At 35.2% G+C, this 27674-nt stretch overlaps 2 protein-coding genes across 2 annotated transcripts in view; both read right to left on the bottom strand.

Moving 5' to 3' along the window:
* Positions 1-27674, bottom strand: part of LOC129760879 (protein yellow-like) — an 85291-nt gene that overhangs the window by 20589 nt on the left and 37028 nt on the right. The gene's annotated exons all lie outside the window — the stretch shown is intronic.
* Positions 12088-27674, bottom strand: part of LOC129760880 (uncharacterized) — a 72895-nt gene continuing 57308 nt past the window's right edge. The window contains exon 2 of the mRNA XM_055758561.1: positions 12088-12323. Coding sequence (XP_055614536.1) covers positions 12088-12323 — 236 coding nt within the window. The remainder of the gene's footprint in view (positions 12324-27674) is intronic.

Raw genomic sequence — 27674 nt, 5'->3', positions numbered from 1 at the left:
GCAGAATCGTTACACTTGTACTGACCATCAGCGTTTTGCAACTCCGGTCTCCAGCAGAAAAAGAAATTAATCTTAAGAACGGTTATTCAAAGATTCGACCGAAGTAATAATCGCTTGCCTTCAAAATAATAATCGAACTATCTGACTTCATAGATCGAATTGACCACTGCTTCAGTAAATTATAACAGAACTGTTCTTGGACGACCTTTCGTGCTCGTGAGTTAAAATAAAACCTCAATCGTGTCAACATTCGATAAAGCTGATCACCGTAGTTCTCTACTACAAATTTGATCACTACACCTCATGTAACATTCCTATAAAAAGAACTAGTTAATTCGACCAGAGCCCATTCCTCAGGACTTCCTAAGATCTATGGGATAATCTTACTAACTGAAAAATAATACTCGGTATTCTGCATCTTTCACTCCTCAATATAACAACTAAGAATCCTGTGAAATCAGCATCAAAACCTTAAAGGTCTGCCTTTGTTTAGAAGATAATACACTAGAAAATACTTTCCCAGTACTAACATTTCCCTATCCAAAGACTCAACTATTATTCTGTACGCGTTAAACCTATCAAGTAAAACTCGAAGAAACTCAAATCGCAACTGAATAAAAAAAAACGTTTGACGCAAACTATTATGTTGCGAAAAAAAAAGTATTTAACTTTTTCTACTATGTGACCCACCGTCACAATAACTCGGTAACTCACGAGACACTCAGGCGCGCGATTGAAATGTCAGTCAAAACGTAAACAAAAAATTCCGATTATCGGTTCGACGCGGTCCACTTCGGAAGAATTCCTGTGAAAATGTGCGGAAAATCGTTTTAAATCTCGTTCCATTTCGAACAATCAGCCTTCACCTATGTTGAGGAGAGTTAACAACATAAATTTGTATCGTCTATCGTTAAGTAAGTAGCAAAACTTTCGTCTTTTCTTTCTTTCCAGCTGGATCATTGCTATTCTCCATCAATCTGGTTCCGTGGGGAAATTGCCAATCAATGCGAGGAAAAATCAAGGCGTTTCTCGGAAAAACTTTCGGAGCTGGATCACTGCATTTTCTTTTCGGCATGTTTAGTGGATTTCTGACTCTGTCCGTGAAGACCACTGTCCACACGCAAATTCTTCGTGGAACTCCAACAACCAGCAAAATAAAAGTTAAAAAGAAAAATAAGAAGAAGGTGAAAATGAATCAAGTAAGTAATCAATTAATCCAACCTATCTTAAACAAATTCGAACCCTGTTTTTGCGTCCTCTAACATTTTTTTAAGTCTTTTAGCTCGACGTACTGGATGAAACTACTTGAGGATCATATATCGAAGGAAAATCGATTGCTGAAAACCTAAGAAAAATTGGATGGAATTCTTTTGGAAAGAAACGATTTGGTCATACGAAGAGTTGGTGGAGGTAATCGTGAGTATTAATATAAGAAAAACTAACACTAGTAATAAGAAAACTAAAATTAGAAATTATGAACTAGGCTTGGTTGTAGAACCAAAATACTAACTACTAATCTACAAAATTTACAAATTACTATTTACATTTATGCATTTTTGCATAATTGAATCGGCTTGACTGAAGTCAGGTTGAACTTTTCCTTTCGTTCTTTTCCCGAATAACTTCTTCATCCGCGCTTTTCTCGTTGTATGCAATTTTTGCTAGAACGGACTCGCTTTAAACTTCATATCGAATATTACTCTGATCAGGTCATCATCCAGGACTAGCGCGTTTCACATACGAGTTTACTTCTATGGGAATCATCGGAAATTATTCTTTCCACTCCCTCAGGGAAAAGTTCTTCCATCTAGTCCTGTGATCTTTTATGGTCTTCTGACTCAATACTACCGTTCTTCGGTCAGTTTCTCCTCGTCTTACGGTTTCTTTCATAAACTTAGTATTGGTGCGCTCGCTCTTTTGGGATGTTTGATACCTCTAAATTGATTCGAGTGAAAAGGAAGTCGTTTTAACGTCAACTTTTCCAGCGACTTCAAGTTAGGGCCATCGTATTCCTGCATTATGCAGTACTTTATGTAGGTCATTACTCAACTCAACCTATCGTTTAGAAAGTCCTTTACTATTTAGTTGAATCAACGAAATCCAACCAACTACTAGGTTGTAATTGAGTCTTCTAGTACCGAGATCAATGAGTTTTTACCCCGAAGGTGTTTTATGAGATTTTGTTGCTTCTAAGGAAAAAGTGACATAGCTGTAGGTTCCTATTTTAGTTTGTTGCATCTGGTGGTTCAGTGTTGAACTTTTTTAGATGGTTTGCAAAAAATACTCCTAATCGTTTGCCCTCACAATCTTCTAACTCATATGAGTGAGATCCTAGTACTCTTCTGACAACGCAAGTATCAAATTTAGGAGCAAGTTTTTTACAAAATCCTGCCCCCTTATCAGAAAGGTCGAATGTTTTTTTCAACACTTTCTCTCCGACAACATAGACTGGACATTTTGCATTTGATCGAAGGTTATAGGTTTTTTCGTGACGCTTATACGCAGCTGCCAAATTCTGTTTGACTTCTTCGAAAAGTTTCTTCCGTGATGTGAGCGTTTCGTTAGGACTTTGTACATCGGTTTTAGTGTGGTCTCTGATCCGGGAATATTCACTACCATCAGAAACCTGGTCTCTACCAAACACCACAAAATAAGGGCTGTATTTTGTAGACTGGTGAACTGCTGTTCTAATGGCGTGCGCGATGGCCTGAATATTATCGGCCCAATGTTTGTGTTCACCTTTCAAAGTAGCTCGGATGGCTGTTGTAATAACACGGTTTACGCGCTCCGTGTTGTTCACCTGAGGATGGTAGGCCGGTGTTAGCCAATGGTTAACGTGATAGGATTTTAGGAGATCTGTGAATAGTTTAGAGGTGAACTGCGATCCGTTATCAGTCAGGACAATCTCAGGGACACCAAATAATCGGAAGATCATATTCTCTACAAATTCAACTAGCGATTCAGCTTTTGCCTGGCGAAAGGGTTGAACCAGTACAAATTTACTAAATACATCAGTAGCAACTAAGAGGCAGGTGTGACGATTCTTACCAGAAGGTGGAAGGGGACCTACATAATCAAGGGTAACAAATTGCCAGGGATATTCCACTGGTTTTTGTGATCCCATCGGTGGGGTTACATTAGTGTTTCCAGCTTTGCTCGTCTGGCAACGCAAGCATTGTCTACAAAACTTGCGAATTTGTTCGTTCATCTTCGGCCAGAAAAACCGTTGCTTAATTGTAGCTAAAGTTTTTTCGTACCCAAAGTGGGCTTTTTCATGTTCCGTTTTGATGATTATGTTACGTTCAGATGAGTTAGGATATTCCTTCCATGCAAACCGCGGGTCACTTTGTTTGTTAATGTTTGGAACATATTTCAAAATTTTTCCATCGTTTACTCTGTAATCCTGATAACGAACAGGATCAGCAAGAATGTCTGCTGCCAGCTCCTCATATTCTGGATCTGGTTGGATAACGGTTACTGTCTCGATTGATCGGGAAAGGCAATCCGCGGTAATATTGTTCTTACCTTTACGGTATTCGAGCTCGATATCGTAGGATTGTATCCGGAGAGCCCATCGAAGTAGCTTCGAATTCCCTGATTCTGCTCCTATCTTAAATAACCAGAGAAGGCTTCTCGCATCTGTGACAACTTTAAACTTAGTACCTTCTACGTAGTGTCGAAAGTTGTCTATTGCCAACAGGACTCCCAGACATTCCTTCTCAACGGCTGAATACCTTCGTTGGGTAGCGCTCAGCTTTTTACTAAAGTATCCAATTACTCTAGTTTCCCCGTCTTGGTCCTGAACCAAAGCTGCTCCAACAGCATTCTCCGATGCATCGGACTCGATTGTGAATGGCCTCGTGAAATCCGGATTGGCTAGGATAGGTGCGGAAGTTAAGACGGATTTCAACTCGTTGAATGCTATTTCTGCTTCTACTGTCCAAGTTACTTTTTTCTTATCCTTTTTCAAGAGGTCTGTTATTGGTGCAGTAATCTTACTGTAGTTAGGGATGAACCTCTGGTAGAATCCTGCTAATCCCATCAACCTTCTTATGTCTTTGACACATTTTGGACGAGCGTAGTTTAGAATTGGTTGAATTCTAGCTTGGTCAATGCAAACCCCTCTTTCTGTTAACAGATAACCGAGATACATGACCTGTTTCCTACAGAAACGGGATTTTTCTAACGATATTGTTAGACCGGCTCTTTTTAGACGTTTGGCTACTTCCTGTAATAGTTTCAAATGCTCCTCTAATGTTTTTGTCGCAATGACGATGTCATCCAAATAGACAAAAACATAGGGTTGCAGGTCGAATCCCAATGTTTTTGCCATCAGTCTGCACATCGTAAAAGGAGCATTTGTGAGACCAAAAGGACAAACTTTAAATCGGAACAAACCTTTGGATGTTCTGAATGCAGTGTAGTTCCGGCTTTCCTCTTTCAGAGGGATCTGAAAGTAGGCATCTTTAAGATCAATAATCGAGTAATATTTAGCCTTTTCCAATCTGAAAAAAAATATCCTGCATATTCTGCATGGGATATGCATCCTTAACTGTCATGGCATTGATGCGTCGGGAATCCAAACAGACACGGATTTTCCCGTTCGATTTCCGGACTGGGACCAATGGATTGGTCCATTCGCTATAGCACTCCTCGATTGCATCTAGTTCCTTAAAACGTTCGATTTCTGCGTCAATTTCTTTTTGGATAAACGGCGAACACTTATATACTGGCTGATTGCGCGGTTTTGCATCCTCCTTTAGAATAATCTCATGCTGGATGAATGAAGTTTTCCCTAGCTTCCCAGGTGCTGTAAATTCGAATTTTTTAATTGTCTCGATCAGCTCAGCCTTCTCCGCTTCACTTAGCTCATGCTCCGTCTCGACTGCCTCTGGAACTGGTTCCGGGGGTGTGTCGAAGGCCGGTACGTCTAGAGTTTCGTCAATCAGGTCCTGATCTAGTTTCGGGAGCTCTGCGGACGGTTCAATGTCAAAACACAACGAAGAATCTTTTTCGGCTTCCAACGTCTCAATCCTTTCTAGCCCGTTCCCAGTATCGATCATCGGAGTTATCCCGAAGCTTTCCCAGAAATCGGTGCCGAGAATAAGTTCCCTCGAAATCTGTGGGACTACGATTGTTGGAATAACCTTGTGTAAGATCCCGAAAACACCTTGTCGTCAATTTGCGTCCGATCTGTTTCGTGGTTGCCGTGAAAGAGCGCGACTATCACCCGGCTCTCGGCGTCGAAGTTTGTCTTGCCAAACGCATGCACTTTTAGAGGAACACATTTGACAACCGAGGGGGTTCCTCATAAATAATCACAAACTTTATACACTGCAATAAATCGTTGTTTATACTTATTAATAGCAGACTCCACATCCCTTTCCTCCTCCAGAAAAAATAATCAGAAAACAAAAAAAAACGCAGCTGGAGGCATGAATCTATTTTTCTTTTTTGGTAGAAATGTATACAAAATGTAGTCTAATCCAAATATCGTAATATTACAAACATATGTAGATCTGATCTTGGTCGGCAATTCAGTAAAGGTTCATTATTATCAATTGGTTATGCAGTCACTTCCACTTCCACTTTTCTTTCGACTTAAAGATTCTGGGCTTATGGACAAATAGCTTATGCTATCCTAACGCGGATGGTTCCCAAAAGACATCTGGTGAAATTGTTTCCTTTCACAGAAGGACAACGGGCGAGGAATCATTAGTATTATCTTCATTCCTTCATTGCCTTTGACAACTTCGTGTTTTCCAGCTAAGACTTAGATTATTACTGACTCGTTTCAAAGATCCGTATCTGACTTATTTTTCAGAAATCTTAACCTTTGTGCGTTCAGTTTTTATATTCTTTTCATATTACCAATAAACAACATTTTTCCACTTGCCAGTTTCCATTGTCTTTTATGTCATCAAAGAATCAACTTCCGTTGTTAAGAACTTCACCTTCGATCTAACAAAGATACCTTTTTTAATAAGAAGTTGATTTAATTTATTTGAGGTTTTACGAAACCGTATTTGAAGGTTATCTTCAAAACTATAGCATTTCATCCCAGCTATGCCTTCAAGAAAACGAAGTGCAAATTCTTTAATCCAATACTAATTCTAGTGGTATAGTTTACATCATTCTATCGTTTGCAAACCGCCTAACTTAACTATGGGAGTTATTAAGCAAACATTAGCGACACCATGTCTTCCATAGAAAGTTTAGATTAGTTAGGGAGCTTTTGGAAAGTTTTTGAAAAACGGCCATACATTTGTCCTAACTACAAAACGTCAGACATGGCATCGCGGATTGCATTGGTTTAAACTTTCTGGTATGCTGATCTCAAAGGTTGCGATGCGCTCCATATGCCAACACTCACGTTAGGCTCCGAACCATAATAATGATTTTCGATAAGTCTGAAATTTGAGTGATGTGGCTTTGTCAAGTTTTCTCAACAAGCCTATTTACATTTGGAATCTCTTTCTTGCTGTTTATTAACATGTGACTCATACGGGTTGGATCTCAGTGGACTGGGAGTTGACCGAACCTGGCAAGCGAAGCGCTGGAACAGCGCACTGCAATTAAAGATTGCACTTCACATGCCAGATAAGAAACTTCTCTTCAGTAAACACAGCGGACTGGTAAGTTGGTAATGGTGGTGGCTGCTGCAAAGATTCCTAATTCTTCCGTAGGGTTTGAAAAGAACCGGGATTGTGCCACCGACCAGTAACCCAACTCAGCTGAACCCCGGGAAGACCAAATTCAGGGTACACCAAATAAGAACAACTGATTGCTGATTCATTTCTCTACTTATTTCTTATTACTGTGCACTATTTACACTAAACTCAAATTCACCACGCGTGGAGTGGAACTGACGAAAGGCGCATTGAAAAATGCGCCCTTAATTAGGCTAGCGGGCAACTACACAATCACGTGCTCGCGCCACATGGAACCTTCTAGGCGCATAAATCTCAGTTTCAGCGAGAGCAACCGTCTCGCTTTCTCAGAGCGGTTCTCTCGTGTCTATATGGCACTTTCCTCTTCTCGGCAGTCGTTGCTGGCTGCTGGCTGTCTGCTTAAAATAAGAGTTTAAAACATCGTCTAATATTTATAACATCCTCAAAACATAAATTTCGTTCTTGTTCATTCCCAGCTCTAGTCGTGATCTGCTGTGAAATCTGTTTCCTCGTGATCACGAATATCATAGCTATTTCCATTTAGAGCCCATGAACAATGTAGCTCAACGGATCCTCTGTTGTCTGTCTCCGCTAAAGAATAAGTTTAACTTCCACATAACCATCATGTTTGTCATCAAAACAAATTTTGTTAACGTGTATCAGCGTTTTGATTCTCTTCACCTTGACCGACTCATTATATCTACTCTGGCGAGCATTGTTGAATATGTTTTTTTTTGACAACGTGATTCTATTTCTTTTCTTACCGCATTTTGAGCTTGAAAGCCCGACATTGTCATACTGAGTCTACGGGTAACAGCTACTATAAACACAAACATTTTCGATTCTAATAGATCAAGCAATTATTTTTTACTTCTCATTCTTTTTGGTCCCGGGTGGTTTAACAGTCTCAAATAAATTATAATAATAATTCTTTTTCGTTGAACCGTTCCAGTTTCGCTTCTTCTAGCTGATTTGAATCATTCCAATTGTCTTGCTTCGTGTTCAGTTTCCTTTCTATTTGCAGCGCTGTGGATTATTCCAGACTCGCTTATTTTTTGTGTACAGCGCTTTGGATCGAACCAGCCTCGCTTCTTATTCATCTTTTTTTAATACAGCGCTTTGGATTATTCCAGACTCGCTTACTTCTTCTTCCTTTTTTTGCACAGCGCTTTGGATTAAACCAGTCTCGCTTCTTATTCTTCAATCTCCTTCTCAATTGCAACGCTTTGGATTTTTCCAGACTCGCTTTTTTCCTCTTCTTCCTTTTGACTACAGCGCTTTGGGTTCCAACCAGTCTCGCTTTTTTTTTTTTAACAGCGCTTCGGATATAACCGGTCTCGCTTTCTTTTTCAACAGATTTTAAGATTTCATCGAGTTTCCTCCATTTTGATTCCGTGATCAGTCGAATTGAAAAAAAATTGAGAATTTGCAGAAGTTCCACCCGAGCTTCATTTTATTTTACAAGGAACTTTCTGCTCACGATTCAATTTTAAAACATCTAGTTCAATATGGGTTTTTCAACTCACCATTTTGTATCCTACCGACTGCGCCAAATTGTAAGATCCCGAAAACACCTTGTCGTCAATTTGCGTCCGATCTGTTTCGTGGTTGCCGTGAAAGAGCGCGACTATCACCCGGCTCTCGGCGTCGAAGTTTGTCTTGCCAAACGCATGCACTTTTAGAGGAACACATTTGACAACCGAGGGGGTTCCTCATAAATAATCACAAACTTTATACACTGCAATAAATCGTTGTTTATACTTATTAATAGCAGACTCCACACCTTGGTAATATTTTTATAAGTGTAAGGTAAATTGACGTAACCAAGACACTTGTATTCGGTGCCATCAGCAGTACTTACTCGCACCGCAGCTGGGAGAATTTTAAGTCCATTTTGATTGGCAAGAGCTGCAGAATTAGTCACGCTAATGCCAGCTCCAGAGTCTAAAAGCGCATCTATTTCGGTTTCGAATACCTTCACCCGAATGTGAGGGCAATTACCCTTGTTTATTCGGATTTGGTGTATTCGAAGTAAGGGGTCAAAATCGGTATTTTCGGGAATGGTGACATTTTGAGGGATAATCGCATTCCCTTCGATGCATCCCTTTCTTAGTTTCCCTGACGAGGTTCATTCGATCTGCGACCAGATCTGGCTGCACATCGCTCGCAATTACGGATTGTTCGACCCAAGTGCCCACATCCAAAACAAAAAACAATTCTCGGTGCTGTGCAGGCCCTCCAACTATGTCCTCTTCGCTCGCAGTTCCAACAAACCCAATTGGTGTGGTCCACGTTTCGCTGACCCACATCTCGCGAAGTCTGTACGGTGGCTTGCTGACTTCGAGGTTTAAAATTCGCACGCCCTTTTTGCTGCTGATCCCTTGGATTCTGCGGCCCATTTGCCGGTGAGCTAGGTTTAATTACATTCACGGAAAAAGAATGTTCACTGTCGGTATCGCTTCCTTCAACGTCGATGTTATTAACCGTGCGTCTCGGAGGCTCCCAATTTTGGTGCCTGAGCGCGTCGCCTGCATCGCTCCTCTGGTTGTACTTGATTAATTGGTCAAGGTTCCGAATTTCGACGGTAGTTAGCCTTGAGTGGTAATGTGGCCTCATATTATCCATCACCAATTCTAATTTCCTTCTCCTAGACATTGGTTTGGTCAACATTTTGTTGAGCTTTTCAATTTCTGTTATAAACGCGATAAAAGACTCACCCTTATGTTGTTTCCGCTCGTGAATCTTCTGCCTGATACCTCGATCTCTGTTAGGGTTCCCGAAACGATACCTGATTTTCCCTTCAAATTGCTCCCAATTTTCGATTTCATCTACGAAGGTAAAAAACCAGTCCGACGCAGGCCCTTCCAGTAACAAGTGAATGTCTCTGAGCAGTTGCTGTCTGGAAACATTTTCTCGCTCTGCAATTTTCTTGATTTTAAAAAGAAAATCCTCCACGCTTATCGAACGTTGATCTCCGGAAAATCGTATTTTCCATTTTTCAACCCTACAGCCCTCATCTCTACGCCTTTCTTGATACCGCGAATGCTGATAATCGATTGTCCTCCTCGAATTCCTGCTACAGTTCGATTCCTCGTCCGAACGGTCCCTAGGCTTTCGCTGGTAAAACTCTTCGTCGCTGCCCTCATCGCTACTCAAATCTGTATGACGATTAGCTTCTGACCGTATTTGGTTACCCTGGACTGTCCTGTTAAGAAAACGTAGAACGTTGTCTAACTTCCCCTCTAAATTTGCGATCTTCTGAGACATGTTATCCCCGCGATCTGGTTCCTCCCACTTTGACCTGACAATAGGCCGCATTTTCGGACTAGAATAGCTACACGCTGGTTCCTGTTCAGCTTCTTGCTCCGGCTCGCTAGGTTTTATCAAATCCTTAATCCTTTCTTTGATTGGCGTACCAGGGAGAAGGACCCTATTAGCAGACATGCAATGTTCAATCCTACGTATAAGATCCCTCCTCATTTTTCGTTGATCCTCTGAAGTAGCCTGACAACGTTTCGTGCGATACCAGTAATGGAGTAAACGCGATTCGTTTTTTCCGTCTATCCTTTTCCGTGCGCATGATTGTATAATATCATCGATCACGTTAGCAATATCGTAATATTTTACTGAAATTGACTCCGACGAACGAAAATTTCTTTTCTCGCTCGAATCTTCTCTAAACATTGTTCTCAATAACCGTTGTTTACCTGTAAGGTCTAAATTCTTGGCCACGTCGCCAAGACGTCCGCGAATCTCTAGCTCGTAATCAACTTCTTCAATGCTCAAGTGCTCCGGGCACGGAAATCGATCCATGATGAAAAATAATCTGAGTATTATTTCGTGACAAAGATTAGGGATTGACAATCAATGTAGCAAACCAAATGAAGCAAATAGTAGAAACAAATAAAAATGAATTAAGTAAACTCTAAAAAAAAAAACTAATATACTAAGTAGGTAAATTTGATGCCAAGTTAATTGAAACTAAAACAAATTAAAAAAAAAATATATGGGAAATTTAATAAGTAAATTGAAAAAAATAAAAATAAAAAAATTAGAAGTAATACAAAAGAAAATTGTGTGAGAGATTTGAATTAAAAAAAATGTAATTTGATTCCGTGTTCGAAATTGTTTTTCACCGTAAAGGTGCGATAATTATCAACTCAAATTCTGAGTTGGAATCTTAGGCTAATGAAACTATTTATATTATATGAAGCGAGAAAAAATTTATATACACAATGTAAGAGAACAGTTTAAATAAATATCAAATGAAAACAAATTGTTTCCAAAATTTATATCCTTTACGAAAGAAAAATCACTCATGAAAATAAAATTTTTTCGAGCCTGTGTTGGGCGCCAAATGTAACCGGAGGCGGTTAGGTTGGGGGAGTTTTTAAAAGGGGTAGGTAAGTGGCCGATTTATGCGCCACTCCCCAGAGGGAGATCTTCCACCTGTTTTGCTTTGCCCGGCTATGAGACCTATCCGCAGGGCGGGTATAGTCCTTAGTTTTAACCCAAATAAGATTAAGCCCCCAACTGTCCCTGGGATCCTCAACAGTTGATCGATGCCAACCGAATGTTCGGTGGAAAATTTAACAGAATTTGAGAAAAATGAATGCTCGGTTGGCTAAGAGAGAAACTCTGGAAAATAACGCAAAATTATCATAGGTCAACCTCTTCTGACCGGGATACCCTAGATTGCTTTGGAGGAAGGAACGGAGGTTGGAAACATCGGAGCCAACCCAACTCAAAAAAGAAAAATACGCCCGATAAAATGTGAATTCCCTTCCTCTGAAATTTCCAGTAAAACTAAATTTTATCGGTAGAAAAACGAAAAGAGTTTTGTATTCAAAAAATAATTTCCATTGTACAAAGTTTATTACAATCTTGTATTCGGGATTCAACTCTTTCTTGCTAGCTAGCTTCTATTTTTTACTCTGCACCCTTGGTGCGGCCTACTCTGCAGATTTTCCCCCAAATTAACTTCTGAGCTACCTAATTTTACAATCTATTTTTAGCTGGAACTCAGGTGCGGTAAAGTAGTGCGTGTTCTAATCGAAAAACGGCTCAGTAGTTTGCTGGCCGGCCATGGACTTGACGGCTAATAACGACAACCGTCTTAAAAAAAGCAACTCAGTGCAGAAAAAAATGATTGGACTAGATCCAAGAGTCGAACTCAAGTCATTGGATCGTAAAGCGCCAACGCTGACGACTAGGCTGTCAGGTGGCGGCGAAAATAGACGTTTATGGACCAATCAAACTACATCACATGCGCATGGATAAATGTTTCATAAGATGAGTACTCACTCTTAGAGATTCATGGGGCTGGTTTTAATTACCCATCGAATCTTCCGTTGCTGTGCTGCTGTCGCTACTGCTGCTGCTGCTGTTCATAGCACGGTTACAACCGCCAGTGGATTCACCAGCGTGCTTCACCGGATGTCGACGTCGTTGTTGAGGTCTGGTTGATGCCGTCGGCGTCCCGATGAAAATCGTAGTCGTCGAGCCGAAAACTGAAGCCGTCTTGCGTATGCCGCTCAGGGGTAACGGTTGCTATTCCGCCTGAACGTACCACCGTTGTTGTAGGGGTGGAGCTTCGGCTGGCGTGTTTTGTCACGAGTCGGTGATATGCAGTACCGGAAGTGTGATCTGAATCTGCTTTTTGGGATAAGAGTTAGAACACGCTTCGCACTAATATCTTTCCGCATAATTTACCCAAGGATTTTCTGAATCGCCCTATCAAGAAAACTCCTATGATTCTGAAGCACTTTATTGGCGAATGCTTCACTTTACTACGGGGGAAAACGACAAAATTAATTCTACTAAAAACCCAAAGGGTAGAAAATTCACATTATAAGCTCTACCTTTAATAAGAGCACACGATTCGCGGATTATAATACCCGGTCCTGCCTCTACCACAAACTAGGACAAAATGGACGAGTCAAGGTATCAATTCCTCAAAAGAAGATAGCGAGTCCATACATTTCTTCAAAACCGAAATTCGTGCCGACTCTCGAAGTCACGACTTTCTCCGAAAAAACATTTCTTTTCAAAACTCAAATTTTCGGTTGCCCATCCCGAGGCGTCGAACGAAAATTGAGAATCGAAGTTCGGCTGAGATATTAACCTTAAAAGAATAAAAAGAAGAACGTCTTCCCTCTCTTTGGATCAGATTCATACACGGACAAAGCATCCCAAACGGTCATCGCCCTCTAAAGGTGTTGCATATATCAATTTTCGAAAACCCCAAATTTAGAAGATAGCCGCCCGCGCTAGGCAACAGAACTCATTCAATATTGCGGCGGCTAAAATGACTAAGCGAGGACACAGTCTCTTGCGGAAAAGCTTTTCAGAAGACGGCGGCAAATTTGAGTACTGGTCGGCTGGAAATGTTTGTGAGTGATGATACGGTGGGCTCTCTCTTCTAAATCTCTCGATAAAAAAATGTCTTCGTTCATGGAGTTTTAATAAAAGCTAACGCTAAATTGAATTAAGAAATAAATGAAATTTCTTAATTTTGCTACCTGTTACAACAAGAAGAGATCAACGACAGAGCAATTTTTATTTGAGATAAATAGTATAGAAAAGAAAGAGCTGAATGATATCTTCCGTTTTGATTCACTATATCTTTAAAAAAAAATCTAATAATAATAAGAAAGTATTTAACTCTAAGGTTCAAGAAGACATTTCCATTTTTTTTAAACGTCTAAAGCGGTAATAATACGTTTTGACAATTTTTCTCGAAATAACGAAACAACGAAAGCTAATTTAGGCCCTCAGTATTAAAGGAGTGCAAATAAGTAGTGAACCAAACATTCCTTCATAACTCAATGTACATATATCAAGTGAAAGACTCAGGTTAAAAAAAATCTCTTTTTCCATTGGATAAAACTCGCTCGAAAATGAAAAAAATAAGCTATATTGAGCGCCTTGCCACCTTTAAAACGTGTTTTCTCGAAATTTACCCGAGATTTCCCGACCGAGAGTTTCCGGGAATAAAATAAAATCGGGAATTCCAGAATCCCGGGAAACGCTTAAAAAATCCCGAGAGTTTCCAGAGCCAATAAAAAATGCTAAATAACTAAAAGTTTTCACGATTTAAAATGATAGTTCTAACTTGAAATATAAGCTAAGATCATGGTTATAAGAACTGTGGAGTATTGGGGGTTTTAAAATTGTCTGAGGGTTTTAAAATTGTCAAGCAAAACGTTCTTTTCAAACATACTTATTTTAATGATCAACTAAAGTTGATTGATATCGACTCAGAGCTAAGGTAAAAACTTCTTATTCTTATCCCAGGTCCGAAATTCTACTACAGATCTTCCAAAAATATCTCATTTGTTGGTATAATTTTCAAGAATATAAACGCTATCAAAAGTTGTTCACAAAAGAAGTTGGTGCATGAATTTTGGGTACAGTCCTTAAGGAGTGTATTCGAAAAAAAAAAATGCAACACATTGTTTCGTGAGTAACTTTCAAATGTATGGATGAGAATTGATGAAATTGTCAGTGAAGCTACCTAGTGATAAAATGTGTACATGTTCACAATTTGATGACAATCTGTCAACTGGTTTTTTGAGAAAACGTCCAATACTGAAGTTCGTTAACAAATTTTTTCGGGCAGGATCGAGAAAAATCTCGAAACGTCCCAGTAGAAGACCCAAAAATAGCTGGAAATAAACATTTCGACCAAAGTTCACGTGATTAATAGTTAAAGAGGTCCCAATTGTAAGCAAACATTTGAATTAAAGTGAAAATTATAGATTCCATGAAGGAAAAACAATGTGAGAGGATTTTTCAAGCTCAATCCGAAAAATGAATAAAGAAAGTAATAAAAAAAAAGTCAAATCTTTCTGACCGATTCGTCTAGCTGATTCATTTCTACAAGGTAGAAAAGCTGCGCACCGTTAAAATAAACAAAATACGGTGGTCAAATTGTGCGCAAGATATTTGGACTGCTTGTGGGGAGATATTTTGTAAAATTTTGTAATGGACAGCAAAACGAAATCTTTAGCGGTCACCTGTCAGGTTTCCAGCCTGAAACTTTTGCTGACAAATCTCGCCACTATTTTCCGAAGATAAACAAGGAGAAGAAATTGAAAAATTTAATGTCTAGTACTTGAGGAAACTAACGATCTCTGGAAACTGCAAATTACTCAGTCTTTAATAACGATTGACACGATTTATCGCTTAAAATACGAAGTAGACTACTTCCAAATGCAACCGATTTCTCTGCAAAGCTCTTCAATAGATCCCACAAAGTTTACAATCTGTGCTATCACGCAAAACCAGTGATGGAGTGATAAAAAGTCAAAAATGTTGTTTTTTTGCCTAAGGAGAACTATCGGTTAAATTTGTTATAACTTCGACCAAGTTCAAAATTTGGAGTTATTTTGAAGGGTTAGCTTCAGGAAACAGCAAACGTAATAAAAAATTTCCTTGATTTAATATAGGGTGGTCCTTAGTAAGTATTTTAGCTGGCACATCTGAAGTCCAAAAGTTAAAGTCGAAAATCTATCCCAAAAACCAGTAGGGTAGGTGTTCCTAATTTGGCATGTGTACCTCATGTTAACATACTTTTAAATTTTGACTGTTTTTGACGTTATTTTTCACTTATCACAAATATAAAAAAAATTATCATGTAACGGATCATGTGAACTTTCATTTTACAAACAAATTAGTTTTCTAACTCACAGCATTTTTTGTTGAATCTGGATTGTTTCAAAGTTTGTCCAAATTGAATGGGATTGTTAGCAAATATCTTAAAAAACACCTGTTCAGAAATGGAAGATTAAAGCTCAATTTGTCAACCGATTTTTTCGAAATTTTTCGTCGGATTGTTTTTTATCATGATTTAAGTATTAAGTATGTAAGAACCTAGTTTTTTTCGTGTAAAAACTGAAAAAAGTATATGTCCACAATTAGGAACACTATTTTCAATGTGTTCCTAATTATGGACATAGTCAAAGTTTTCCAAACTATATCAAAGTCATAGAATGTATTTGAAATAAATTTGGTTGATTGAATTGTGTTTCAACTTAATGTTAAAGGATCTGTTAAAATAAACTGTTTTGAACTAATAAAACATGTTTTTTTTACTTCAGTGTATCCCAAAGCTAAAAATGTTGAAAGAACGGACCCTTCGCGACAGAGAAGGAAACCATCAAGGTACAAAGAGCTCCTCAACGAGAACAGAATCGAATGGAAAAGTTAAAAAAAATCTCAATAAAATACGTTGTATACCGTCATCTGGAGCATCATGCAACACTTTTCAACTTCAATGGCCTCTAAAAACCTAATGTCCACAGATAATCCTACCGTTTGTACATCAAAAGTTTTAAGGTTAATAAGACATCAAATTAACATAGTCAGAAAAATAATTGGTGCCACCAGTTATTTACTAAATTAAGGAAACAAGATTTAAACTGTGAATCATTGATTTGCATGTCGATGCATTTTAGCCCAGACTGGTAACGGAGTTTTAAAAATATATATTCTTTTAAAATAAATGATTGTCCGAAAAATATTCCTACACCAACAGTGTTGATATAGGATAAAAAATTCAATATGAAGTTTGTAGGTTATATTATTAAGCCAATCCGTCACATTGTATAAAGTTTTCACGGCATCAAAAATGTATAAATTTCGATTTTTCAAATTTTCTATGAGAATCAAAAACATTAAAAAACTATCTCACGATGTGAGAAACTATAGCATCATTATTTTGTTATCATTAAGTGATAATTTTATTACATTATATTAAAATAAAAGTTAAATAAGTCTTGTGGTACACAAATGTTGTATCGAACCATGCTGTTGCATGATGCTCTATTTGATTGTACTTATTTGTATATATTTCGATGAATTTTCTACTTTTTTAAATAAAATAAATGTATCCATTGGAAAAGTAAAAGTTAGAATTTCAATAAGCTTAACATCCACTACTTTCTTCAAAACTAGCGTAGAGGAATGTTGTGTAGGATTTAAATAGTCCTTATTTCTCTATTAATATTCCAAAAACGTTGTAATATTTATGAAAAGATGAGTTTTGAGATTTTTCTCATTAAAGTATTAAAAAAACAGACCCATATGCTAAATCAGGAACAAATAGTGTAATATGGGGTACGCTGATACATTTTTCCTCATATGTAAACATTAGGAACACCCATATGTTAACATTAGGAAAAATTAGTGCCAAATTAGGAACCTCGACACACTTTGTAAAACATGATATTTTTCGTAAATTAAGGCTTGAAATGATTATTTCAAACCGAAACAGAGCTCAGAAAAAAATTTGGAACTTAGTTACCAAATAATTGTATATCTAAGTATTAACGATTCGGCGTAATAATATCAAATCTAAAAACCTCTGACAAAATATAGCGAAATTAGGCTCACTTACCCTATATAGAACATAACGAAAATTTGCATATGTATACATTATATTTCCAGGAAACTTAGCTGAAAATTTCATTGTTTTCCCTCCATGCTTTCAGAAGCTTTTTACAGAACACAGTGTTGCATTTTAATCGAATACACTCCTTAGGCTTGAATATCGAATTTCCAATAAGACTAAGGTTCACTAAGGTTGTCTGATTGCCCAGAATTTGACGAAATTATTTAAAAATTTCAGTTCGTGATAACTAGTATGTATTTAGTGTCAAAAAAAATTTTTTTAATATAGTTTTTATTATAGTTTTTATCTTATTGAGTTTTTTTCTTCTGATTTTAATTGAAGAATTACTCAATTTGCCTAGATATTGCCCAGATTTTGGGTTTTAAACTTTGCAATTAATTGCCCAGATTGTGCAAGGTTTTTTGATAAAATAACATGGATTTTAAATGCTCAGATAAATGCAGAAAAATATCTGGTGAGCTTAGGTTTGAGTCATTTCCGATGTTCTTGTTCCAATTATTTTGAAATCTTAATTTGTTTCCTGTGACCGGATTGTGGAATCTGTTTCCAGTTTATTATTCTTAATTTCCAGTTCGGTTTATAATTGGGAAAAAAAGCCGATTCGAATCTTGGTTGGTCTTTTAAAACTAAAATTAGATCAATTTTCTATGTTCGAAACTCATCATTCTAGAATATGAAATGGAAATATTTATAATAACAAACCATTTCTAAGATTTTTACTCTTAATTCTTATGCATAATTGAAACTTGAAAAAGTTCTATAATGGTGACCCAAAAGTGCAATATCAGAGTTTCATCATTCGGATTTTTCATTCAGATCCTCAAGTTAAAAGACGAATAACTAACTGAATTAAAAACTATTATAGAAAATCAATGATCAACAATTCAAATAAGAAATTTCTGGTTAAGGATTCGTCTGTTCTGTTCATAATTATTGGGAATTTATGTTTGGAATTACGATTCAGAAATCTACTTAATAAAGAATTCAAAATTTTTATTCAGGCTCAAAATGGAGAGTTCAGATTCGGAATTTAAATTCAAAATTGCCCAAAGCAAAACACAAAACAGGTAAAAAGCACTGTTTTGAAATATATTTTTGATGATAATTAATTATTGATATAAAAATTTGCACTTAGTCTTAAGGTTCAGAAAAATTCAGCTGAAAATATATTAAATTTGTTGATATTATTGTAGATTCTTTTAAAACAAAGATTTAAACTAAAATCTGAATGAACCGAGTTTACAAAAGTTGAAAATAAATCTGATTTGAACCATTATCAAGTTTTTCTTTCAAATAAAGCCTTCATTTATTTAATTATTTATTTATTATTTAAAGCTTAAAAAAACCGAACACTTTTAGAACTTTTTTCTTAACAAATTATTTTAAATAAATAACTGATATTAGATAAGATTTTAAATCCAAATCATGAGTAACTATTAGCATCATTTTCTTACTATTCTTTATATATGCATTTTCTAGCAAAAATGTTATAGGAAAACTTTTGTCACCAAACTCCGAGACACCCCCCCTCCCTTTTCTCCCCTCTGATGCAGTTCTTTCTTCGGCCCTGGCTTGAAATACAACATTTTTTTTAATACATTAAATTTGATAAAAAATGTTTTTTCATTCGAAAATTTGTCGTTAAAGTGCAAACGACAAAGAATCTATAAAACCAAACAAATCCAATAGAGAAACGCTACGAAAAGAATTCGAAAGTTTCAATTTTGCAACGCTCATCATTTAGAACTTCCGTTCCACCAACTGATAATAGTAGCAAAACCATCGGCAAAGAAATGACATATTTTTAAACAAAAGAAAAGTTTTTCGAAAATTTACTAGATTTGATAAATAACCTGAAGTCTAGTTAACCAACGTCCATCGAAAGTGAACATTTTTCGTTATTATTTCCAATTTTTGCAGCAGGAATCCGCAGGTTTATCCGCTTAAGGTCTTAGTTTTCGGGTCTTGGGTTTTATAATTGTTAAATAAATGTTTGAGACATTGTAAAAGTTTGAATTGTTCTGCAATATGACTAACTGAAAATAAAAAAAAATACCGTGAAAAGATTCTTATGCAGTAGAGTGTTGAAATCTTCATTTTCAATTTTCTGGGATCCCGAGAATTTCGGAAAAAAGGATCGTCTGATTTTCTCATTCCCGAGCCCTGAAATGGCCGAGAAATGAACACTCTAGGATAAGGTTGCCAGAATGTTTTCAGCACGTATTCGAGCCGGGCAAATCCGAGCAATTTTTTTAAAAACCTGGCAGAATCCAAACATTTGATTTCAAAATTGACGACCAAAAACCCGGGAAAATTGGGTCAAGACCTAGAAGTCACTCAACAAAAATTAAGAAAAAAAACTCAAAACAAATTTTTATCGTCTAAATACATCTACAGGTTTTAAATCGTATTTGGGTTTTTGAAAACCTTTTATGATTATTTTCAAAACAGTTGCTGAAAAATTTCGTTTTGAAGGAATAAATAAAAAAAAATTAAAACACATTTTGATCTGCCGTTCCAAGCAAAACTGTCCCATTTGGCTTCTGGGTCAATTCCCATTTTTTGCTGAAAACGGTCTCATTTAGTGTTAATTTTCGATTAAAAACACAAACAAGTATATATACTTTGTTTTGAAGTGAAAAGAAATTTTCATCAAGGTGGTTTTCTTTATGTTGATATTCCCACGAGCTTATAAAATGATAGCAAAAGTTTTACCGTGTGACAGTTTTTAGTAGAATTAGCTTAAATATGCGTTCTGATTCTACGCAAAAGTGTGAGCATTTTCGGCTCCTATTTTCCGTTTGTTGTAGGCACTATATTATTTTTTTGGTAGAAATCATAGTAAAATGATAAACTTGAACTGATTACTATGGAAAAACTGTCGATGAATTTTCAATTTGACAAAAACCTGGAAATATAGCTGATATTTCAATCGCGTTTTACTCGCTTGCTCGTTTTTTCACATGGGACAATCTTGCATGGGAGGATATTGATTGCCTAAAAAAATGAATGAATCCGGTCATAATCCGGGAATTTATTAATGAAATCCGGACAACCGGGCCCGGCCGGACTGTTCCGGATTTAATTAATAAAATCCTGGATTATGACCGGATTCATTCATTTTTTTGTTTGAACCCGGATTAAAACCGGGCAAACTTACTCTAAGTAGGCTAAAATTGATGACTTGCGAGAACAATCTAAAGATATAAAAAAATGCTTTTTATATCAGTCCAACCGATTTTGAGATCGATTATATTTGGAAGACTTAAAGTAACCGCGTCTTCATTAAAAAGATTGGCATTATTTGTTTTTTATGTGTTTATTATCCTACAACCTCTTACCTTTTAAGGTGAAAATTAAAATAAAAAAAAATAAGTAGAACGATCACCAAACAAGTTTATCAAGAGGCTAATGAAACCTTTCCCTTATTCGCTTTATTTAGGGAGGATTAAAAAAAAAAACTTTTATTCGTCATCTGGTTTTTAAAACAAGAAAAAAGATTCTCTATCGAGATTAAAAATTGGATAAAATATTTTCATTTACATACCAGCAGGAGAAACAAAATACTGATTTAGGGATTCGAAATTCTAAAAATGAATTGTTTGTTTATTAGTTTATCAGCATTATTGTTGAAGTGATGTTCTTTTCAATAAAACCATTTCAAGATTAATTTTCAAAGATGGATAAAAAGTACAAAGAAATGAAAGATGGTGAAAATGAGCGAATATAATTTTTTGTGCAAGCATTCTCATCAATTACAAAATTTTTTTTCAACACGAATCAATTATCATTCTCTCATTTTTTCGAAATTTTTATCAGTCTGTAAAATTTTATAATCTTGAAATGTTTTTACTGAAATAGACATCGCTATCACCGATGACCGACTTATAAACAATGAAACCGAATCGAGAAAAAATGAGCCAAGCTCAGAATCTAATATTCTGCCAAAAAACCAAAATGATCTTGAAATTGAAATTTCTGTGTTTTATTCAGGGGTTAAAAATATAAAAGTAAAATTCTGGCAATCAAGATACGAGATATCTAATAAGTTAGAAGACATAAATCACATTTTTTGAATAATATATTAACATTTTTATTTATTCAAAGGTAATAATGCAGTTTTCACATAAAAATACATCAATATTATAAGAAGTAAAATTTCTTATAAGAGGTAAAAATTCACTTAAAGTTTGAAAGAGGTAACTGCTTCTTCGATAATAAAAACCCCTTTGAATTTATGTACATGAAAGAAAATTACGATGACTACAAATTTTGAAATTTTTAGGGTCTGGAAAAATGAACAATGTTCTCCATAAAAGAAAATTTGAAAACATTTATGAACAAAAAAACATTAAATAAAATGAAAAAAGCGAGCTTTGACAGTACGTTAAAAAAAACACAGTTTTCTGAAATGCAAAGGGCTGAAGAGTTTGACTAATTATTGGGCACTGATAGTAAATATGCAATTTTAATGTCAATCAACTTGAAAACAGCTAAAGATTTATAAAGGTTTTTTGCACCATTAGAAAAACTGTATAACATAACAAAGATTTTGAAATCAACATATATAATTCAGTAATCAAAAACTTAAAAAAAATCTACAAACTTTATTTTGACAAATTTTTCCAATTCAGCAAAAATACTGAAATATTGCCGATATTTTGAAGGACATAAAAGCAAAAGTGAATCTTTGATTTTTCCTAAACCTAAACCATATGTAGATATAAAATTATTTAAAATCTTTGAAAGTAATAACTCATATACTTTCTCATATATGTATCTTTCAAAATTTCTGAATAGTATACCTAGTATAATTTAAGTTTTTTTAAATTGAGATCCGAATCCTTGATATTCAATCATAAAAAAGATACAAAATCTGTTTCTATTTTTTGATTATTTGTTATTGAACATCGATTTTACTCAAAACTAATCGGTTTTCAAATGATATCTTAAGTTTTCAACTTATTATTATAAACCATTGAAAATGAAAATACTAAAAAAAATGAGATCACAAGAATATGATTTTTCTACTTTGAGAATAATCCTCTTCAAATGTGTTTTGCTAGCAAATAATTTCATATTCCTTATCACGATTCAACAAACAAATCTTGCCTCGCCACGTGTTTTGGGCAAACATATTTGTCAAATCCTCTCATCCCATTCAAAGCAGACATATGTACGTAGACACAAATCATGGCCCGGTACAAATCCAAAAATATTATCCTTGTAATTCATCTGCCGAACGTCACGTCACACATGGGAAAATCCGTTTTCCCGGAGCGCACAACTTGGAGAAATCGGAACGTGACTTCTGAGCCGGGTTTTTGGTGTGTGTGTCTCTTTCTAATTAATCAGCACTAATGAAGTGATTTGGTGTTTCATTTCTTCTAACTTTTTTTTCTCTTCTCCTTTTTTCCATTATTCTACTTGCAGGTGAGACAGAAGTCGGTCCGGTCCTTTCCCATCCACAGATCCGAGAGAAGTCACGTGCTCAAGGATGATGAAATCCTCTAATGACGATCTTTCACGGATGATTAGTCGCCCGCCAACGGGGAAGACTCAGCACGGAAACTCAAGGACACATGTGGGATAAGTCTCTTCCAATTCATTAATTTTTGTCTGATCCGGATTTGTTTTCGGTTGGTGGAGGGAATCGAAAGAATATGTTTTGATTGCTTGGGAAAAATAACTGAATCCAAAAAAAGCTTCCATGCAATTCTATGCTGAGAAGTCCTCACTAAAACAGAATCGAAAATTGCTACTTTTCGACACTTCTTTTTTGCTTTCTAATGTACATTTCACGATTCGCTTGATCCGAAATTTTCTGGTTGTCCACATGCGGTTATGTTAAGGTTATTTACCAGAATTATTTTCAGCACGGTTCCGGGCTTTTTTTTTAACTAAAAACCTGGGAAAAACCCGGGCATCTCATATACATTACATTACATAACATAACATTACATAACATTACATAACATTACATAACATTACATAACATTACATAACATTACATAACATTACATAACATTACATAACATTACATAACATTACATAACATTACATAACATTACATAACATTACATAACATTACATAACATTACATAACATTACATAACATTACATAACATTACATAACATTACATAACATTACATAACATTACATAACATTACCTAACATTACATAACATTACTTTACATTACATTACATTACATTACATTACATTACATTACATTACATTGCATTACATTGCATTACATTGCATTACATTACATTACATTACATTACATTACATTACATTACATTACATTACATTACATTACATTACATTACATTACATTACATTACATTACATTACATTACATTACATTACATTACATTACATTACATTACATTACATTACATTACATTACATTACATTACATTACATTACATTACATTACATTACATTACATTACATTACATTATATTACATTACATTACATTACATTACACTACATTACATTACATCATATTACATTACATTACATTACATTACTACATGATGTAATATTACAATGCATAACTCTCTTTTTGATTCTTGAGTTTCCATCTTTATATCTCTTATGTTTCTCAACCGATTTGAACAAAATTTATAGTTATAGAAACCTCGGAATTGAATTCGAATGATTTTCAGACAATATTCAGTTGCAACAATCATTTTTAACGTTATGAAAAGTCTAAAAAAATTAAAAAATATTCTTCGAAAAAAGACTGTAGATCAGCAGCCAAATGGTCAAAAGTCATGAAGTTTCTGAAAAAGCTTAAATCAGAAGCCGTATGTTGCGCAAAACTTTTTTTTTAATTTCGAAGACAATGACCCAAAAAAAGATGTATGCATTTGAAAATTAAGTTACGTTCGTTTTAATCACAATTACCCTATACATGTATCTCAAATATCTCAGAAAAAGCTGGTTCGGACACATTTGACCTAAAAACCCACTTGAAATAAACCACCATTTTAATACTAGCAGTATCTTAAACAATTTAGTATAAAAAATTTGATATTAAGATACTTAAATTTATCAAGTTCATTATAAAATTTGTGTGTGCGATAGCCGAACAGCAATGGAAAATTTATTTATGTCAACCATCACAATTAATGATGGTTTGTGCAATTTGTGCATTCAATATTCAAATGAACGTTCGATGCAGATCTATTATGCAAAATTTTCCGCCTTGGTTGGTTGAACAAACAAATCCCCCTCGGAAAAATGGGTTATTCATCGGTAGGTTCGTTAAAATTACAAATAAATTTGATTTCTTGGAAGGCTTAATCGAACAAACGAAAAAAAAAACAAGTTGAGAAATCAATCTAAAAATTGTGAGAACATTTTCCCTGAAATAATAGGTTCATAAAGGCGCTTTACATGCAATCAAATTGATTGATTACAGTAATTGAGGGTTCTCATGATCTAAAGTTCACTTATCTGAGCGAAAACACTTAAATAGAACAGAGGCTGAAAAAAAGCTAGACACCGAGTTGAAAATGACTCATCCAGGTGACAAGGTTGCCGAAATTACAGAACAATCTGTAATTTCACATAACTTTGAGCAAATGTTTATGAAGGATTTCTGTCACCGAACACAGAATTTTGAAATTTCAACGGATTTCACAGAATTTCAGAAATTTTAATGGATTTACAAAATTATAATTTTTTGGCCAAAGTAAAATTTTAATTTTTTACTTCGAACTGAAAAAGTTTCAAAAGATTGGTCATTTAAATTGATTTTTCCCAACTTAATCGTAAAAAAGACCTTATATACCATGAATTTTTTTAATCAAATGGAAGGAAATAGAATCACAGAAATACATCACAGAATATTTTGGTGAAATAAAAAAAGGTAGATTTTTTTTTCTCAAAAACACAGAATTTTCTTATTCGGCAACCTCGTTTACCGTATGTTGCCTGAGAAATAATTGTGAGTATATTTAAATGTTTTTGTCTTTTTTTTTGTAAATTTACACTGAGTTTAACATTTGAAGAATTGAAATTCATTTTCACAGTGTTGTAAAATTTTCTCAACTTTCAAATTGCTTCTTATGAGCTTAATTCTGATTTCCAAGCGCTGGAACGATTCCGTCAGAATCCGTTATCTTTTCAAAGGAAATCCATTAAGGCCTCAGGGAACAGATATCAAAGATCTCACGGGAAAACTAGCTGCAGGGAGCACAATATGCGAACGTGATTAGTCAGGTGCAATCAGACAAGATGCTGTGTAATTAATTTACAATTTATAGATGGCGATTAACATTTTTTTCCCATCATCCTCGCTCGGGGATGAATAATCAATACGATTGTTGAGATTTGATGTTACCGTAAAACGGGGTAACATTGATCACCGGGGTAACTTTGACAAGCAATAAATTTTTACACATTATCATCAATAACTCAGACTATAGTTTGAATTTTTGAAAACTGTTCTCTACATTTGGAAGCCTTTTTATTGAGTATCAAATTGGCAAAATTTGGTTTGTATTTAATTTTTTTCTGTAAGTAAAATTGTAATTTCAAAATCCTAAAATATCTATGTTCTCTAAGGCTCGCAAACAAACAGCTCTCCTGATGATACCAAAAAGCATTTAGAAGCAAACGGGTAGTATAAAGCGGAAAAACTACTTTTTATCTTTGTATGTGTATAGTTATGGTGCTATTTTTATAGTCGTTTAGTGATAAATTTCCTATATATAAAAAATAAGGACATTTTCCAAGAGTAAGCCTGTACTGGACAAATGGATAGGAATCTTATCAAGTGGTCCTTGAAGAGAAAATGAAAATGGAAATAATGGGAGGGCCAACAGGAATGTGTAAAGGTAAAATTTCATTTGGGTTTTGTAGTTCAAACTATTTATCAATTAATTTATTTTTTGCCCCTAAATGTATGCACCAAAAAAGTTCTTTTTTCGATTACAAATGTTTTTAAAAGAAAACGTTCAAAAACAAGGTAAAAGTTATAAACTAGCATTTGTAAATATTATGAAGGGGTTTTGTATCCTTTGTGATAAAGAAAACTCGTAAAAACTGTCAAAAATAGAGACTGACCAATGTTACCCCAAAGCATCAGATTCAAAACCGAGACGAAATCGATTTTTAAATCAATTTTAATGTAGTCTAATAAATTTCTACAACCATGTTTTACATTTTAAAAGTCCAGTACTGGTTTTAAAAATATGAAACACGCATTCCAAAACACATTTCCCTTAACAGAAAAAACCACCAAAGAGAACTCCCCCCCACCCCAAGAAAGTTGGAAAAAATAGATGTTAAAATTTTGATGTCAAAAATATTTAAAATGCATAAAAGGCCGAAATCATGTGTTATCGCGAAAAACTTTTAATGTCAAAAATCGACCGCAACCTTTCAAAGCTGTTCGGGTCAATACGACTCAAACATTTTTGTGATCATTCCAATATACTGATGAACTGGAAGTTTTGAGAGACCGAGTATGTTCTATGAATAAGGCATTCAAGTTGATGACAAAAAACTAAATTTTGTGTTAAGAAAATCAGATCATTGAGAATTGAAATACAGCGAAGCCTAACTTGGATGTTTATTTTAAAAAGTAAGATTTGTGTAGATTTAGTTTATCGGCCTAGCGGTGACAAGTGATGTCTTTTTTTGTAGGGACATCTAAGGATTATGAAATTTTTTTTATAGATAGGTGGATAGAAGATTAGATGAAATGAAAGATGTTGAAAATCAGCGGGTAGAATTTATTTAGAAGCATATAATCACATATCAAATTTTTGTTCCTCACGGGCCTACTACTATGAAGCCTGGTCACGCCTTGTAATCTTGGTTCCTCACGCTGGAATATGATTGTTCGCATCACATGTTTGTTAACGTTAAAATTTCATCCATCCAAATATTTGTTTCTATTATTTCAGTTAGTAGAATTTTGCGTGAAAGCTTACCCCTAAATGTATGGAACCCAATAAAGTTTTTTAAATTCAGCTTTTAGGACAGACAATTTATTATGTAGAATACAGTCCTATCAAACCCAAAAACTATTGCAAATGGTATTTTATGACCTTTTTTCTTTAATTTTTTTTTGTTTTGTTTTACCACCTTTGTGGCATTCGTGACTTTTATATCAGTGCTGCAATTGGCGGACAGTTATCGAAAAACTTATCCGGTACAACTGTGTTCGATGTATACTCTTGAGCTCGGACTCACGGACATCGGCTCAGAAGGCAACTGACTTGCCTACTGAACTATATCACAAGCCCCTTTTTTCTTCAATAGTATCACAAATATGTCATAAACTATAAATTTTCTAACGTTTTAAGTTTTTTTTATATTTACAAACATGTTTGTTGCTAATTACCCCTTTCTCTGGGTTAAAATAAAAACGCATGTTTTTGGTTACTTAAAAATCACTACGTTAGCATGATGTCTTGTTAAACTAAAAACTTTTGGTGCATAAGTCGTATGATGATAGTTTCATAATTAAAAAAAAATAGTTCAAATTTTTCCTAGATGTTAGCATTACCAATCTTATCATATTTGTCTTATTCAAAGCATGAAATTTAATTTTTATATTGGAAAAA

Source organism: Uranotaenia lowii, unplaced genomic scaffold (assembly GCF_029784155.1).
Source record: "Uranotaenia lowii strain MFRU-FL unplaced genomic scaffold, ASM2978415v1 HiC_scaffold_8, whole genome shotgun sequence".
In the NCBI taxonomy this organism is placed as follows: Eukaryota; Metazoa; Arthropoda; class Insecta; order Diptera; family Culicidae; genus Uranotaenia; species Uranotaenia lowii.
Note: the sequence above shows the minus strand (reverse complement) of the source record. Positions and strands in the feature narration are given on the sequence as shown.